General features: G+C 32.3%; 1 protein-coding gene across 3 annotated transcripts in view; it reads left to right on the top strand.

The window, feature by feature from the left end:
• Window positions 1-14,113, top strand: part of LOC126881725 (NADPH--cytochrome P450 reductase) — a 217,556-nt gene extending 203,443 nt beyond the window's left edge. For all 3 annotated transcript variants that reach the window (XM_050646180.1, XM_050646178.1, XM_050646179.1), the window contains exons 7-11: window positions 2,184-2,507; window positions 3,549-3,820; window positions 5,678-5,897; window positions 9,119-9,367; window positions 13,437-14,113. In XM_050646180.1, coding sequence (XP_050502137.1) covers window positions 2,184-2,507; window positions 3,549-3,820; window positions 5,678-5,897; window positions 9,119-9,367; window positions 13,437-13,581 — 1,210 coding nt within the window. In that variant the 3' untranslated portion in view covers window positions 13,582-14,113. The remainder of the gene's footprint in view (window positions 1-2,183; window positions 2,508-3,548; window positions 3,821-5,677; window positions 5,898-9,118; window positions 9,368-13,436) is intronic.
• The last annotated feature ends 470 nt before the right edge of the window (window positions 14,114-14,583 follow it).

Here is a 14,583-nt window from a genome sequence, read left to right as displayed (position 1 = left end):
ACTATTCGTTTCTGAAAATCGTCATTATTTAATTCTTGGTTCTTTTGAATATGATAAGGGTGCATCTTGTTTTTAGATAGAATGTTTTGAACAGAGTAGTAACTAAGTTCTTGTTCATTGGAAATACTCCATATACTTGTGTGTGGGTTTTCTGTAACTTCCATCAACACACTCATTTCGTTTTCCTCTGTCACACTAGTTTTTGTTCGTTCATGTTTTTCATAATTCACTGAACCAGTGCGGTTAAATCGATCTTTCAATTGTTCAAATGTATCTTGTCTAGGTTGCCGCCTATCTGGAAACCGTTCTTGATAAATTCTAGCTAATAGTAATGAAATTTTATTGCATTCCCCCAAAATCCAGATCATATCTACCAGTTCATCAGTAGTAAAATTCATTATTGCTAATTTAAATTGAATTGATTACTGAATTACTAAATAATAATTGTTGCTAATTTACGGTGTACCCCAATACTGAATGAATAAACAATAATGTCAAACTGTCAGTTTCTGACAAATCAATCATGGCCAACTCACAATAATTATTGGTAAACGTTAAAATATCGACCAAATTAATACTTTGATGGAAAAATAAAAATATCTAGAAAACTGATAACTTTAGGTATAGGGAGTACTTTAAAAAATTTGAAGTACGATAGTAGTACTTTTCGATAGAGATATAAAATACAGGGTGTTCTATTTAAAATTACCAAGAAAATAATGTACTTGCATTTTGACTTACCCTGTATTTGATTTAACGAATATTATGAAAACGAATATGTTTTATAATTTTTAACAATTATTAAAAAACTATGGTTACAATAGATCAATGTTCCTATACTCATTTTTAATTATACAGGGAGTTAAACTTGATACGATTTTCAGGTAATATTGGTTATAACTTTTTAAATACCCGGTATAACATAATAAAACTTTACATTGTTGTGATGTGGAAGTGAAGCAGATTTAAAATTTAAAATAAAATACAGGGCGTTCCATTAAAAAAAAAACATAAGTTTGGTCAGCCACCATCTTATGGAACACATTGTAAGATTGTAACTAATTGTAAAATGTGGAGTTTAAAGCTGCCTACAATTTTTGTCAATAACTTTTTTTTGTAATTTTTACTACAACAGATCTACTGAGCTTCCTCACACTAATCAATCACCCTGTATATATGCCAGATACATATTTTTTTCCTGTTGCTGATATTTTTATATTATTTGTTTGATGGTAAATATATATGATCATGGGTGCTTCTGCCTTTTCTGAATCTGCTTTGTGATTGCTCAACTGTGCGGTCAATTTTGACGATTCAATACTTTTTCGTATATTTTCATGGCAGTACTTAAGAAGAGTGATATTCCTCTGCAGTTGTTGTAATTCGTTCTGTCGCCCTTTTCATAAATCTGTATTATCTGAGCCCTCTGCCAGTCAATTGGTATCTGTTCTTCTCTCCATATGGCATTAAATACCTCTGTTACATTTCAATTTTTCATCATTTCCCTTGTTATTCTGTCATACCCTGGCGCTTTCTCGTTTTTTATTTCTGCAATATCTTCTTGTAACTAATTTAGGAATATAGCATCTACATTATCATCTTTTATTATTTGTTTCAAGCAGCCAGGTTGTTTTCTTCTTGGTAGCAGTAAGTTTCTAGCATTTCTTGGAAGTATTTTCTCCATTTGTTCATTATTTCATTTTCTTCTGTGAGCATTTCGCCAGTTTTATTCTTTATGTTTTGTATGTCTTGAACTTTTTTCTCTTCTCATTGATTTTAAAACTCCATAGAATAGTTTCTGATTCTCTGTACTGTTTGTTTCTATTTTTTCTCCAAATGATGTCCATTTTATTTGTCTTGTTTGCTTTTGTAACAAGTTCTTTTACTAATCTTTTATGATTTTATATTCTTCAAAGTTTTCTGGTGTTTTATTCTGTAAGTATATTTTCCAAACAATTTTCTCTCTTTCCATTTGTTGTTTTATTTATTCATTCCACCATGCAGTATGCTTTTTTATTGCTCTTCTTACTTGTTTCACATACTTCTGTCGCTGTATTTAGTATAATCTCTTTCAAGTAGTTTCATAATAGTTGTTCTACGTTTTAACTTCCTCTATTTTTTTAGTATTGTAAATGTTAGTTAAAAGTGTAAACAATTTTGTAACTAATCCAAATATTTTTCAGACCCTACGACGCCAAAAATCCCTTCCTCTCGAAGGTCAAAATCAACAGAGAGCTCCACAAAAACGGCGACAGATCCTGCATGCACATCGAATTCGACATCGAAGGTTCCAAAATGCGATACGATGCTGGCGACCATCTTGCCGTCTATCCTATCAACGACGTAGAACTGGTCGAGAAGCTTGGAAAATACTGCGGCAAGGATCTTAACACCATCTTCAGCTTGATCAATACCGACGAAGACTCCAGCAAGAAACACCCCTTCCCGTGTCCTTGCTCGTACAGGACTGCTTTGATGCACTATGTGGACATAACGCAAAATCCAAGGTTAGTGTCTTTCATGTTTCTGTTATTTCTTTGCCTATATTAAGCTGTCTAAAACATCAGCTGTAAGTAATATTTGTATTGAATTAGTGTTTTAAATATTTCTACGCGCCGAGCGCCTGTATCGCCTCGACCACTGTACTCACTTAGCGGTAGACTGCTCGAAAGGCATATTCGAAATATGTGGGTCCATGCTTTCAGCGAGATAGAATCCTTGACAAAATATTCTTACTTGTAATTGAATGTTTAAAGATTATAAAGCTTTTTGTAATATTGCAATTCATTTAGTAGTTTTTGTAAAAAAAATCCCGGAAGTCACTAATTAGACATTTTTTCAACAAACAATGACAAATAACTCGAAAAGAACGCATTTTTGGATACAATATCTTACAGAGGAACAGATGCAGATAGTGATCATTTCCGGGTAATAGCAAAACTTACCCCAACATTTGCAGGTAAAAATAAAAGTAGCTTATCCTCAGAAGCAACTTTACGATACACTAGCTAAATAAACCAAAATGTAGAAAAAACTTAAAGAAAAGTTAGAAAAAAAATATTGAAATGGCAGCAAAACATTAATTCCAATAAGACAAATTATCAATAAGAGAAGTAATGCAACAGTGAATAAGACTAAATATATAATAGAAAGAAGAACCATTATAGTAAGAACCAAATACCAAATTGTAGTGTGATAAATATTTTTTAAGGAGTATTAAGAAAGGTAGACTATCTGTAAAATTCCATACTAAACGCAAATTTTTTTACCATGAGACATTATTATTCGATTACTTTTTCATTCTTTTTTTTAACTATGCAACTTTATTATTTTAAATTTAAACTAAAGGTCATAAATGTCATTAAAATTTTATTTATTTACGTAATAACTTTACAATTATTAATCTCCGATCAGGCTGGTTCTAATTACTTCCGTATATTGGTCGTGTTGTGAGGGGGGGGGGGGGGGGCAAATACTAACCATTTCTTATTTTTTTTCCTTGTGCTCCATTCAGTACTAATAAAAAAAACTTTTCATTTTGTTAATAGAACTCACGTACTAAAAGAATTGGCTGAATACTGCACTGATCCAGCCGAAAAAGAAAAGTTAAAATCCATGTCCACGACCACTCCAGAAGGAAAAGCACTTTACCAGAAATGGATCATCGAGGACAACAGGAACATCGTTCATATTTTGGAAGATATGAAATCATGTCAACCTGCTTTGGACCATCTTTGTGAATTGATGCCCAGACTACAGCCCAGATATTATTCGATTTCCTCGTCACCCAAGTTGTATCCCAACACAGTTCACATCACAGGTGGGTTGGTAAAGTTTTTATACATATTCCTTTGGATTAATGATTAAAACTGCACGAAAATATTTTCTTAAAGAAACTTTTAGTTTTTATATAAAAAAATCTTTTTGGTATTCTTTTATTTAAGGTACTAGTACACTTTAGAAGACCAAAAACTTTCATTTTTTTCAAGAATTTTTTTCTCAGAACCTTTATTAAAAATGAACATAAAACTTTTTACATATTAATATCTAACTCTTACAGAGTAAAAAAATATATCTTTTTTAATTTATGCACGTACACTAATATTGTAGAGGGCGCAAAAGTCGAGGCTTCGAAAAATGATGGCGGACAGTTAATCTCAGGATTGGGATATCTGACAAAAAAATCGTACTGCATTTGAAAAAGGAAGGTTTCTTACGTGACAATTTACCACAATTTAACAAAAAAATAAATATTTTTTAACCATGAAAAACTGAAGAAAAACGGGCGATTTTTTCACAAAATTTTTTCAAATTTCCTTAAAGTCTCTCTTTTGCGGAATTTTTCACTAACGGTGGTAAATTGTCACGTAAGAAACCTTCCTTTTACAAATGCCGTACGATTTTTTTGTTTCAGAGATCCCAATCCTGAGATTAACTGTCCGCCATCGGAAATACTTTTTTTCGAAGCCTCGACATTGGCGCCCCCTACAATATTAGTGTACGTGCATAAATGAAAAAAGATATATTTTTTTACTCTCTAAGAGATAGATATTACTATGTAAAAAGTTTTATGTTCATTTTTAATAAAGGTTCTGAGAAAAAAAAATCTTGAAAAAATACTTAAGTCTAAAGCACAAACCATACATACTCATAGACGTTTCACGTAAATTGTCAAGGTCAAGACAGCAAATTAGTTACCATTCCAATCCAGAGATGTCGCTGTCAGTCAATTCTCTTGTCATATTTTTAACAACTGACAGTTGACAATTAAATTAATTTGTTATTTACTTTTTATTTTACAGTTTGTGGCGGCTTAATTATTTTATTATAGTGGTGTTACGTTTTTAATTAGATTTAATCACAATTTTAATCAAGTGTATTAACCTCCTCTCCATTTTTATGAGTAGAATTTTTAGTTTACATTGATCATCCCGTGTTGTGTTACTCCACATTAAAAAAAAACAATATAATAGATCCTGAAACAGTTTATTCCAATAGACAAGTGTGTCATCAACATTTCGGACCTATGTATTTTTGGAAGTTTGTAAAAGATTATAAGGTAATATTTATCTAAACAATCATCCTACAAGATTCTTTCAAAAATTTTCATTTAACTCGATACACATCAGTGCTTTCACGTGACACATAGTAGTAGTGTTTAGCATTTTGAAAACAAATTGGAATATTTGAAGTTTTCAGTAAAATATGGAATAAAACATTGAATTGTCTTTCTGTTATTTTAATTTCCTGGGAAATTTCATCAAAAATCCCGCAAAATTTATAATTTGAAATTCTCACCTAACTAAAATTTTTCAATTTAGTTCCCATTCCAATCAAGAGATGGCGTTAATTCGATCCGAAAGATTAACATGGTCGTGAAACGTCTATGAGTATGTATGGTTTGTGGTCTAAAGTGTACTAGTACCTTAAAAAGATTCCTTAATATCGTAGAAATACTGTCCTAAAATTTTATTGAGAAATTCTAAATAGAAGCGAAGTTATAGCTATACTTATAACGGTACCTACCTGAGCTGAAACTCGTTTGTATACAACGAGCGCGACGCCTGACCTGCGCAGCTGCAACTCAACAGCTGGGTTGTAAAACTTATAAAAAGAGCACGTGTTTTATATTATTTTGTATTATTGACATTTATTGAAAATTATTTTTTTATTTCAGCGGTCTTAGTCGAGTATGACACTCCAACTGGTCGCCACAATAAGGGTGTTGCTACCACATGGTTGAAAACTAAGATGCCGGATCCCGAGAAAGAACTTCCCACAGTTCCAATATTCGTTCGTAAATCTCAATTCAGATTGCCCACTAAGCCACAAACTCCTATCATTATGATCGGACCTGGAACTGGTTTTGCTCCGTTCAGAGGATTTATCCAGGATAGGTAAGTGGAATAGAGAATTAAATAATTGTAAGGTTTACTTTTAACTCTTGACATGTTTATCCATTTAATTTTTTTTCTAGCGCATAACTGTCAAAAATTATTTTATTTCTATAACTCTCAACTCTCCCTCTCCTACCCTTTAACTGCTCTCTATCTCTCTTCCTTTTCCTTCACTCTTTCCCTGTATCCCACGCTCCATCTCCATTCCGTTCTCTCACTTATATACCACCAGAAGCAGCACATCCGAAATGACCCTATTGCCCGATTTCACCAACGATACCTAAACTGTTGCCTTATTAAGTAATTCTTATCGATAGGAACTTCCTAAGTCAGTACTTATAGACTAAGAGCCGCTATAGGTGAAATTTCTTAATCATTTTAGGCACGATGGGACCCTATAACTTAAATAGTAGAACTTAAAAGAAAAGGTTTGAACACTGTCCCGTCACTTTTCAGTGGCACATGCATCGGCAGTGGCGCATCAAACTTTCCACTTATGGACGGGATAAATAAATTAAAAGTTAACCTCCCTTACTAACAGAATTCAATTTTTTTTATTTTTTTAAGTTCTATGTGATTAACACATAAGATTCAGTGTAATTTTAACCCACCACCCCCTTCCCCCTGCCCCTACAATCAAAAACTTCATTTTTCGTTTTTATTTTTTTTGCTGGGATGCAATCAATTTTAAGATTTCAAAAAATTCACACTCATAGCTGAGGCTTTTATAAAACATGTATATTTTTTATAGATCCGTAGGTAGAGTGTACATAACCTCAAAAAATTTTAAAAAAAATTTGAAAAAAGTGTATAACTTTTTTTGGGGAATAGTTGCAGGTTTAATGTTTTCTTAATCTTGTCTGTTTTATCAAACACTATATTTCTAATTTTTTTCAGATTTTTCCGTAAGGCTCGCCACCTTCAAGAATCCGAAAAACTGCTTTTTGGGGGGTTTTGGGGGATTTTCCCTATTTTATAGACTTCATAAAATATCAAATAAATTTCTATTTTTTATTATAATAATATATATTATAATTATATAATATTTTCTATTTCTATTATAACTTGAAGTAACTGAGTTCTTTAGAATATTTAAAAATGGGAGAAACACGTTCAAACCCCCCAAAACCCCCTTAAAAAACAGTTTTTTTTGGATTTTTGAAGGTTACCTGCGTTACAGAAAAATCTGAAAAAAATTAGAAATATAGTGTTTGATGAATTACACAACATTAAGAAAAAATTAGACAGTGTAAAAATGTTATACCTACATAATATTTTATTATTTTATTACAGAGAAACACAAATTAAAAAACACAAGAATTATAATAAATAATACATTTACTAAAAACACTAATATATTCTTTTAATGACTTATTTGCACGGATACAGATACATACATACCTATCTTGAAAGATTAGCAACGAACTACATACCGTCTGTGTGCGCAGGCGCCCAGATTTATGTACAATTTTACGCTCAATCGAATCACGCCTAAAAAAGAATAACTTCAAAAATTGAATTCTGGTGGTGAGGGAAGGTATTTTTTAATTTATGTATCCCGTCCATAAGTGGAAAGTTTGATGCGCCACTGTCGACGCATGTGCCACTGAAAAGTGACGGCACAGTGTTCAAACCTTTTCTTTTAGTTTCTACTATTTAAGTTATAGGGTCCCGTCGTGCCTAAAATGATTAAGAAATTTCACCTATAGCGGCTCTTAGTCTATTAAGAACAATAGCGTTTCACAACTAAAAGAACTGCTTATCTAGGAAATTCTTTCCTAGGTATTAATTCGGGTACGTTTGAACTATTTTTGATAAATAAAAAAAAAGAATAAGATGACATTACCTTACTTTTTCGATTATTTGTCAAAATTGTTTGTTTGCCAAGTTGGTTTTATTCAGTTTTGTATGTTATTTGTATATGTACAGTGAAATGGAGGAACAGAAAAGTGTTGTAAATTTCACATATATGACAAAAAATTAAAGATAGGTGAATTGTCATTAATGAAATAATTTTAAAATAAATACCATGTTAAAAATTGCTTCTTTTATTATTAATTTTTAATGATAGACTTTTAGTGATATCATGAATGGGTTTTTGAAACACAACACTAGTTTGTTAGGTAGTAGGTAGACTGCATAATTTTGACAATAGACCTGTAAAAAACTCCAAATGATTTTATATATTTTCCAACACATAGTATATTATTAATATAAAAGAAAATACAAAATTACAACTAATATACCCAATAATACAGAATAACAGAAAAATTAAGGTAAGAAGCAAATTATTGACAAACGTCACAAGTACATAAGTCAAAATTGTAAAGATATAACCTGACTGTCAACGATAAGTAATACCTAAACTTTAGGGAGATCGAAAAACGTATCCTACCGTAAGGTAATGCTTAAGCGGTTTAGACAATTCTTATAGTATGGTGAAATCCGTTATAGAGTTAGGACTGTTTGTTTGGGCCAAAAACATATTAAACTAAAGTAGAACTAAGACAAGATGGTTCAATATCTCTGACAGAATGAAATTGACGCAATATGTATGCAAAGGTTTATTTAATATGCAACAAAGTTAATCCTTGAGTCCAGCTAAACAATTCCTAGTAAGTCGAATTCTATTTCAGAACCATACTATAGAAACCCCTGTAATAATTTAGTTTAAAAACATTGTATTACGGACACTTTGGACTCTTTATTATTGACACATATTATGTGGATGAAACCTTAAGCCGAGAAAGAAAGAAAGAAAGAAAGAAAGAGAGAGAGAGAGAGAGAGAGAGAGAGAGAGAGAGAGAGAGAGAGAGAGAGGGAGCGCGCGAGAGGGGATAGAGAGAGAGAGCGTGATAGGAGGGATAGAGAGAGATAAAGAGGTTAAAGAGATATATAGAGATACGATAAAACACGATATACAGGTGCGGGAGCGCGCCAAATAGAATGCTATTTTAGTGACGTCACGTTGCCTAGCAACCGTCGATTCTCCCATTATGAAATTCTATTTTGTGACGTCAGCAAAATAGAATTCTATTTGGCGTGCTCCCCCTACAGGAAGTGATGTGGTTTTAAGCATCAGTGAAGCTTCTTTATTCATTCCTACTGGAAGTCGTAAAGCACTAGGAAATCTAGACATTACTACACAACAGAATTAATATTTTTATGTTACATGTTGTTATTTTTTGTTTTCTATTCCCTTACAATATTGTTTATTTTAGGAATCTTTGTAAAGAAGAAGGAAAACCTGTAGGGGACACAGTGCTCTATTTCGGCTGTAGAAAGGCTGCTGAAGATTACATTTACGAAGAAGAATTAGTTGAATACCATAAGAACGGTCTACTTACACTGCACTTAGCCTTTTCTAGGGATCAAGCCAAGAAGGTTTACGTCACGCATCTATTAGAACAACAAGCCGACGAAGTATGGAAGATTATTGGAGAGAATAACGGACATATCTACATTTGTGGGTGAGTAAAATAATGCAATTAGATGCATTGTTTAATAATATATCTTTACTATTATTTTCAAAGCTGTGTCTTTAAGTTTTCTGAAAATTTTCAATATTCTGTTCAATTTTCTTAAATTTGGTACACAATATTCCCTAGGGAGGAAAAATACTTTTCCTCCCTAGGGAGGAAAAGTACAACTTTGCTCCCTACAATCATGTCCGGAAAAGTATACTTTCGGTAGAGGTAGGTGGAAAAATTATGAACGTCGAATTAACCCTTAACTTGGCGGTGTGTACTCCAGGATACGTTGTTTATTATAATTAATTTCTCTCTATATACGTAAAGTTGCCACGAGATTTTAAACGTACCCTCTCTATAAAGTATTCGCCTAACCAATAAATTAATTTGAATGTCATACACAGAGATTTCGACCAATGAGAGAGCGTTTTATATAAGCGTGCTAAAAATGGTTTCCAAAAAAAGGTGTTAGTTTGTGTCATTCGGAAAGTAAATTCATTTTTTAAATGTTTTAAGTTATTATATGAATTGGTAAACTATAATTCTAGATAATTAGGCCTGCAACAAACAATCGTATAAAATAATATTCAGGATTTGTTTATAAACAAACAGATAGGATCACTTTGAAAAGTAGTATCTCTGAAAATACATTGCCAGGTTAGCGGCAATTTAGATAGTATCCTTGAATATACATTGGCAGGTACTGATGAAAATTGAATGAGTATCTTTTTGGATACATCACCCGGTATACGGACAAATACTAACTGTTTCTTATTAGCTACTTTGCCCATTAGAGAATTAACAGAAAAGTGATAAAAACATTTGGTATATTATGTTGTAATGATTTATCGTATGTTCTTATCTACTCCAAAAGCTTGTATGTATGTCCCAGCTTGTATGTATGAATCATATATTATGTATGTCTCGTCAATATTTCTTGAAAGTATTAATATAAAAAAATGTTACAGTATGTTTTCATATTATCGAATTCTATTTTTTACATATTAGGTATATACAGTGCGTCTATAAAGTAACGCATTAATTCATTAGATATTATCTAAATAAACATAGAAATTCCCGAAACATATCGATTTTTATTTTTAAATTACGATTTTTTGGCATAATACTAGTGACGTCATCCATCTGGCCGTGATGACATTATCGATGACACCTAAAAAGAAGATTCGTAGTCACGTCATATATTCGTAGAATATACCTGGAGAAGATGTCAGAAGAGATCTTTTTGGACACTTTCCAACTTTTACAACCAAAGGATGATGCCGAAACTGTTGCAAAGGACAAACAGCAATGAGTTGTACAAAATGTAGGGCGAGATTATGTTTGACGGAATCCTGTAATTGTTTTTATGATTTTCATAATTAAATTTTGTAATTTTTTATACTTATAATTACTTTCTACTTTTATTTTTTGAGTGTTCCAAGTTTTATTTGAAGTTTTGAATTTAAGTTTTAAAAATAAATGTTTGATCATCATTGTAGTTTATTAACCCCTACACAATTACCCCTATTTAACCCCTACACAAAAAGCCATCTATTCATAATTGAAGTAACACAAAATTCCACAAAATAAAATGACAACATTAAACAAATCTACAAATGTTTCGCTAAGTCTTGAAAACTCTAAAGACTTTTAGCGGAACAATTTATTGTAGATTTGTTTATTGTTTTCATTATATTTTGTGGAATTTTTATAATTTTGCTTTAATTCAATGACCCAATAATATTTAATATATTGGTCCAAACTACAAATATACATCTTGGCAATGTATCTTTCTAGATACGGAGGTATTTTTTTAATAACCTGGCAATGTATCTATTGGGCATCAGTACTTGTTTTATAGTGTTCCTGGCAATGTGTCTTGCGAGGTACATTGTAATATACGGTACGCCTAGTAGTGTATCTTATGGGATACAATGTCAATAAAATGTCAAAAAATTTAAAATAGGAAAAAAACTGTAATTGACTCTGATAATGGAGCCCTCTAAAAATGACATCCAGTAAGCAAAAACATTTTTCCCTCAGCGGTTATAGGCGCGCCAAGTTAAGGGTTAAGCCATTCTTTTCGAATGACAACTGTATCAAATATGGTGTTGTAGAAGTCTTTTAGTATATCTATTAGATCTGCGATTAATTTAATAATTTCTGCTAGTATCTCGTCAGGACTTGTAGATTCATTATCTTTGGCCAATTTTACTGCATGTATGACTTCTTCTTTTATTATACTGACTCTCTAGTTTCTCTACTGTTGCATATTTCTGTTTCCTGTTTGCCTCTGATCTTTAAATAATTCCTGTATTGTTCTGAAGCTATTTCCTTGTGGCATTTTTATGATTAACTATTTATATGGGATATAAGCCACAATTAAATTGAAAAAAATAATTTTATTAACGTTTCGACGCCCAAATCGGGTATGTATTTTTCCATCCTTTTATTTTCTTGTTGTTGTCAAGGATAATTTTACCCTTTTCATCTATTGGGATACCACTGTGTTTTTTTTTGGATGCCGGCCAGTCCTTTTACTTACACTTGTTTGAGTACCATTTTCCTTGACTTCTTTTATTTTCTTTCTAATTACACTATAGGTACATGCCTTTATACTTTCCGATGTCTACGTTCTTGTACAATCTTCTCTGTTCCATCAATTGCAGTATCTCATCATCCATCCATAACTTTGTTGTGTTACTATTTTGGCCCCTTTTGCATGCCCTTCGTTGGATACAGCATTATGTTTTTAACTGTATCCTATTTTTTTCCATTCGAAACTTGTTTGGGGCCGATAATTACAAATGAATCTTTCAAAAATGAAAGTGCAGTTATAGTCCAAGAGGGAGCGCTAAAAAATCTCTTTGAATTTACTAAAGCTAGATTTTTCACAGTTGATTACTGTGAGTGTGTAGAGACACATACTGCGGTCGGTCAGGCGAAACGTAGAACAGGGGTTACTGAGAGGGTATCAAAGTTGCTTTCCTACGAAGGTAATTAAATCCATTTACTAAGGCTGAAAATCTGTACACATTCTAAATTAAATATAAATAAAAGTTATTATAGTCGGTCAGCTGTATGACGGGACAGAGCCGGTCGGTCGGCCTCAGTGAATGTACAGGTATATTCACTATATTTTGACCCCCTTGTAAACTGCTTTATTTACAGAATTAGAAAAAAATGTAAAATACAAAAGTTATTCGATTTTTAAATTATGATTTTTTGACATATATATCGTACTAGTGACGTCATCCATCTGGGCGTGATGACGTAATCGACTATTTTTTTAAATGGGAGTAGGGGTCGAGTGCTAGCTCATTTGAAAGGTTATTCAATTCCCTATTCAGTAATATAAACAATAACATGATTAATTATACAGCGTGTCCAAAAAATTTTTTTTAATTAAATTAATTGTTTAATTATTAATTCAAAAAAGTTTTTTGGACACTTTGTCCATAAATAATGATCTTAATGTTTATAGTACTGTATAGAGAATTGAATAACCTTTCAAATGAGATAGCACACGACCGCTATTCTCATTTAAAAAAAATAGTCGATTACGTCATCATGCCCAGATGGATGACGTCACTAGTACGATATATGTAAAAAAATCATAATTAAAAAATCGAATAAGTTTTATATTTTACATTTTTTTTCTAATTCTGTAAATAAAGCAGTTTACAAGGAGGTCAAAATATAGTAAATAACCCTGTACATTCATTGGGGCCGACCGACCGGCTCTGTCCCGTCATACAGCTGACCGACTATAATAACTTTTATTTATATTCAATTTAGAATGTGTTTACTGATTTTCAGCCTCAGTAAATGAATTTAATTACCTTCGTAGGAAAGCAACTTTGATACCCTCTCAGTAACCCCTGTTCTACGTTTCGCTTGACCGACCGCAGTATGTTTCTCTACACAATCACAATAATCAACTGTGAAAAATCTAGCTTTAGTAAATTCAAAGAGATTTTTCAGCGCTGCCTCTCAGTCTATTAGTAATTACTGTTTATTAATTTCCAGTGATGTGTACTGTTACTAATGATTCTTAATTAATTTCTAGTGATGCCAAATCCATGGCCACCGACGTCCGTGCTATCCTAACTAAAATTCTGCAAGAAAAAGGCTCCTTGACCGAAGAACAAGCTACCGCATACCTGAAGAAGATGGAAACGCAGAAACGTCTATCCGCCGACGTATGGAGCTAATAAAATCTGCCCCCTTAGCAATTTTTTTTAATATTCTATTAAGACATCTAACATAGCTGCACCGACCTATTGTCTTTTCGGTGGATAATAAAATTATTCTTGTATATTTTTGTGACAATTGTAAGCTGATAAATTGGTGCCTATATTGTATATAAATACTAAATGCAACAAAATTGTGAAGTTTTTAGATGTGTAGATTCATTCCAGTCGAGTGCCTTTAAACAAGTTATTTGAAATTTTTAACACGTCAAGTCTTTCATGCTTCTCCGTCAAGGACTTTTCTTGTTCTAATTATTCAAAGTTACAATAGGCAGATTGTAACGTATAACTTTTTACATGTTTGATATAGGATTTTTATCGCTGTTTATACGCCAAGGAATTTGGTTTTGTAATGTGTGGCTGTTCCTCTAAGAACTGTCAAATTTTAGGTGAAAATTTGTTATTTTAATTGTAATTTATGTTAAGTATTATACAAAATTTATTTTTGTTTATATGCTCTTTATTTAATTCAAATAAATTATTCATAAGATAAGCTATTTATTTACAAGCAAAGCAATCCGAAGACCTGGAGATCTAAAGATTTCTTACGTTAGAAAAGAAATTCTGTTTTTTGCAATAACATACGACAGAAAATAATGAAGATAGGCCATAGATAGGATAATTCTGCGGGTGTCAAGCATAAGCGTAACCAGGATGATCCTAAGGGGGGGGTTACAACTACTTGAAAGGGGGGGTTACAACTACTGGAAGGTCTCTGACGGGTATGGTGTTAAGCGTATAGAGCTCAAAGTAGATCCCAATGGGGGGGGTTATAACCCCCAAAACCCCCCCCTGGTTACGCCTATGGTGTCAAGTTAAAGGGCCAGTACCTGCTTTTTACTCCTTCGATTTCCTCATAGAAGGCTTCAAAAAGTTCTTCGTAATCGCTGGTGGGAGCTTATAACTTAATTATTTTCTCCAGTTTTATATTTATATTGAATCGTTTTCAATGTCTGTCCAGAT

Source organism: Diabrotica virgifera, chromosome 3 (genome assembly GCF_917563875.1).
Source record: "Diabrotica virgifera virgifera chromosome 3, PGI_DIABVI_V3a".
Classification (NCBI taxonomy): Eukaryota; Metazoa; Arthropoda; class Insecta; order Coleoptera; family Chrysomelidae; genus Diabrotica; species Diabrotica virgifera.
This window is presented reverse-complemented; position numbering and strand designations above follow the sequence as displayed.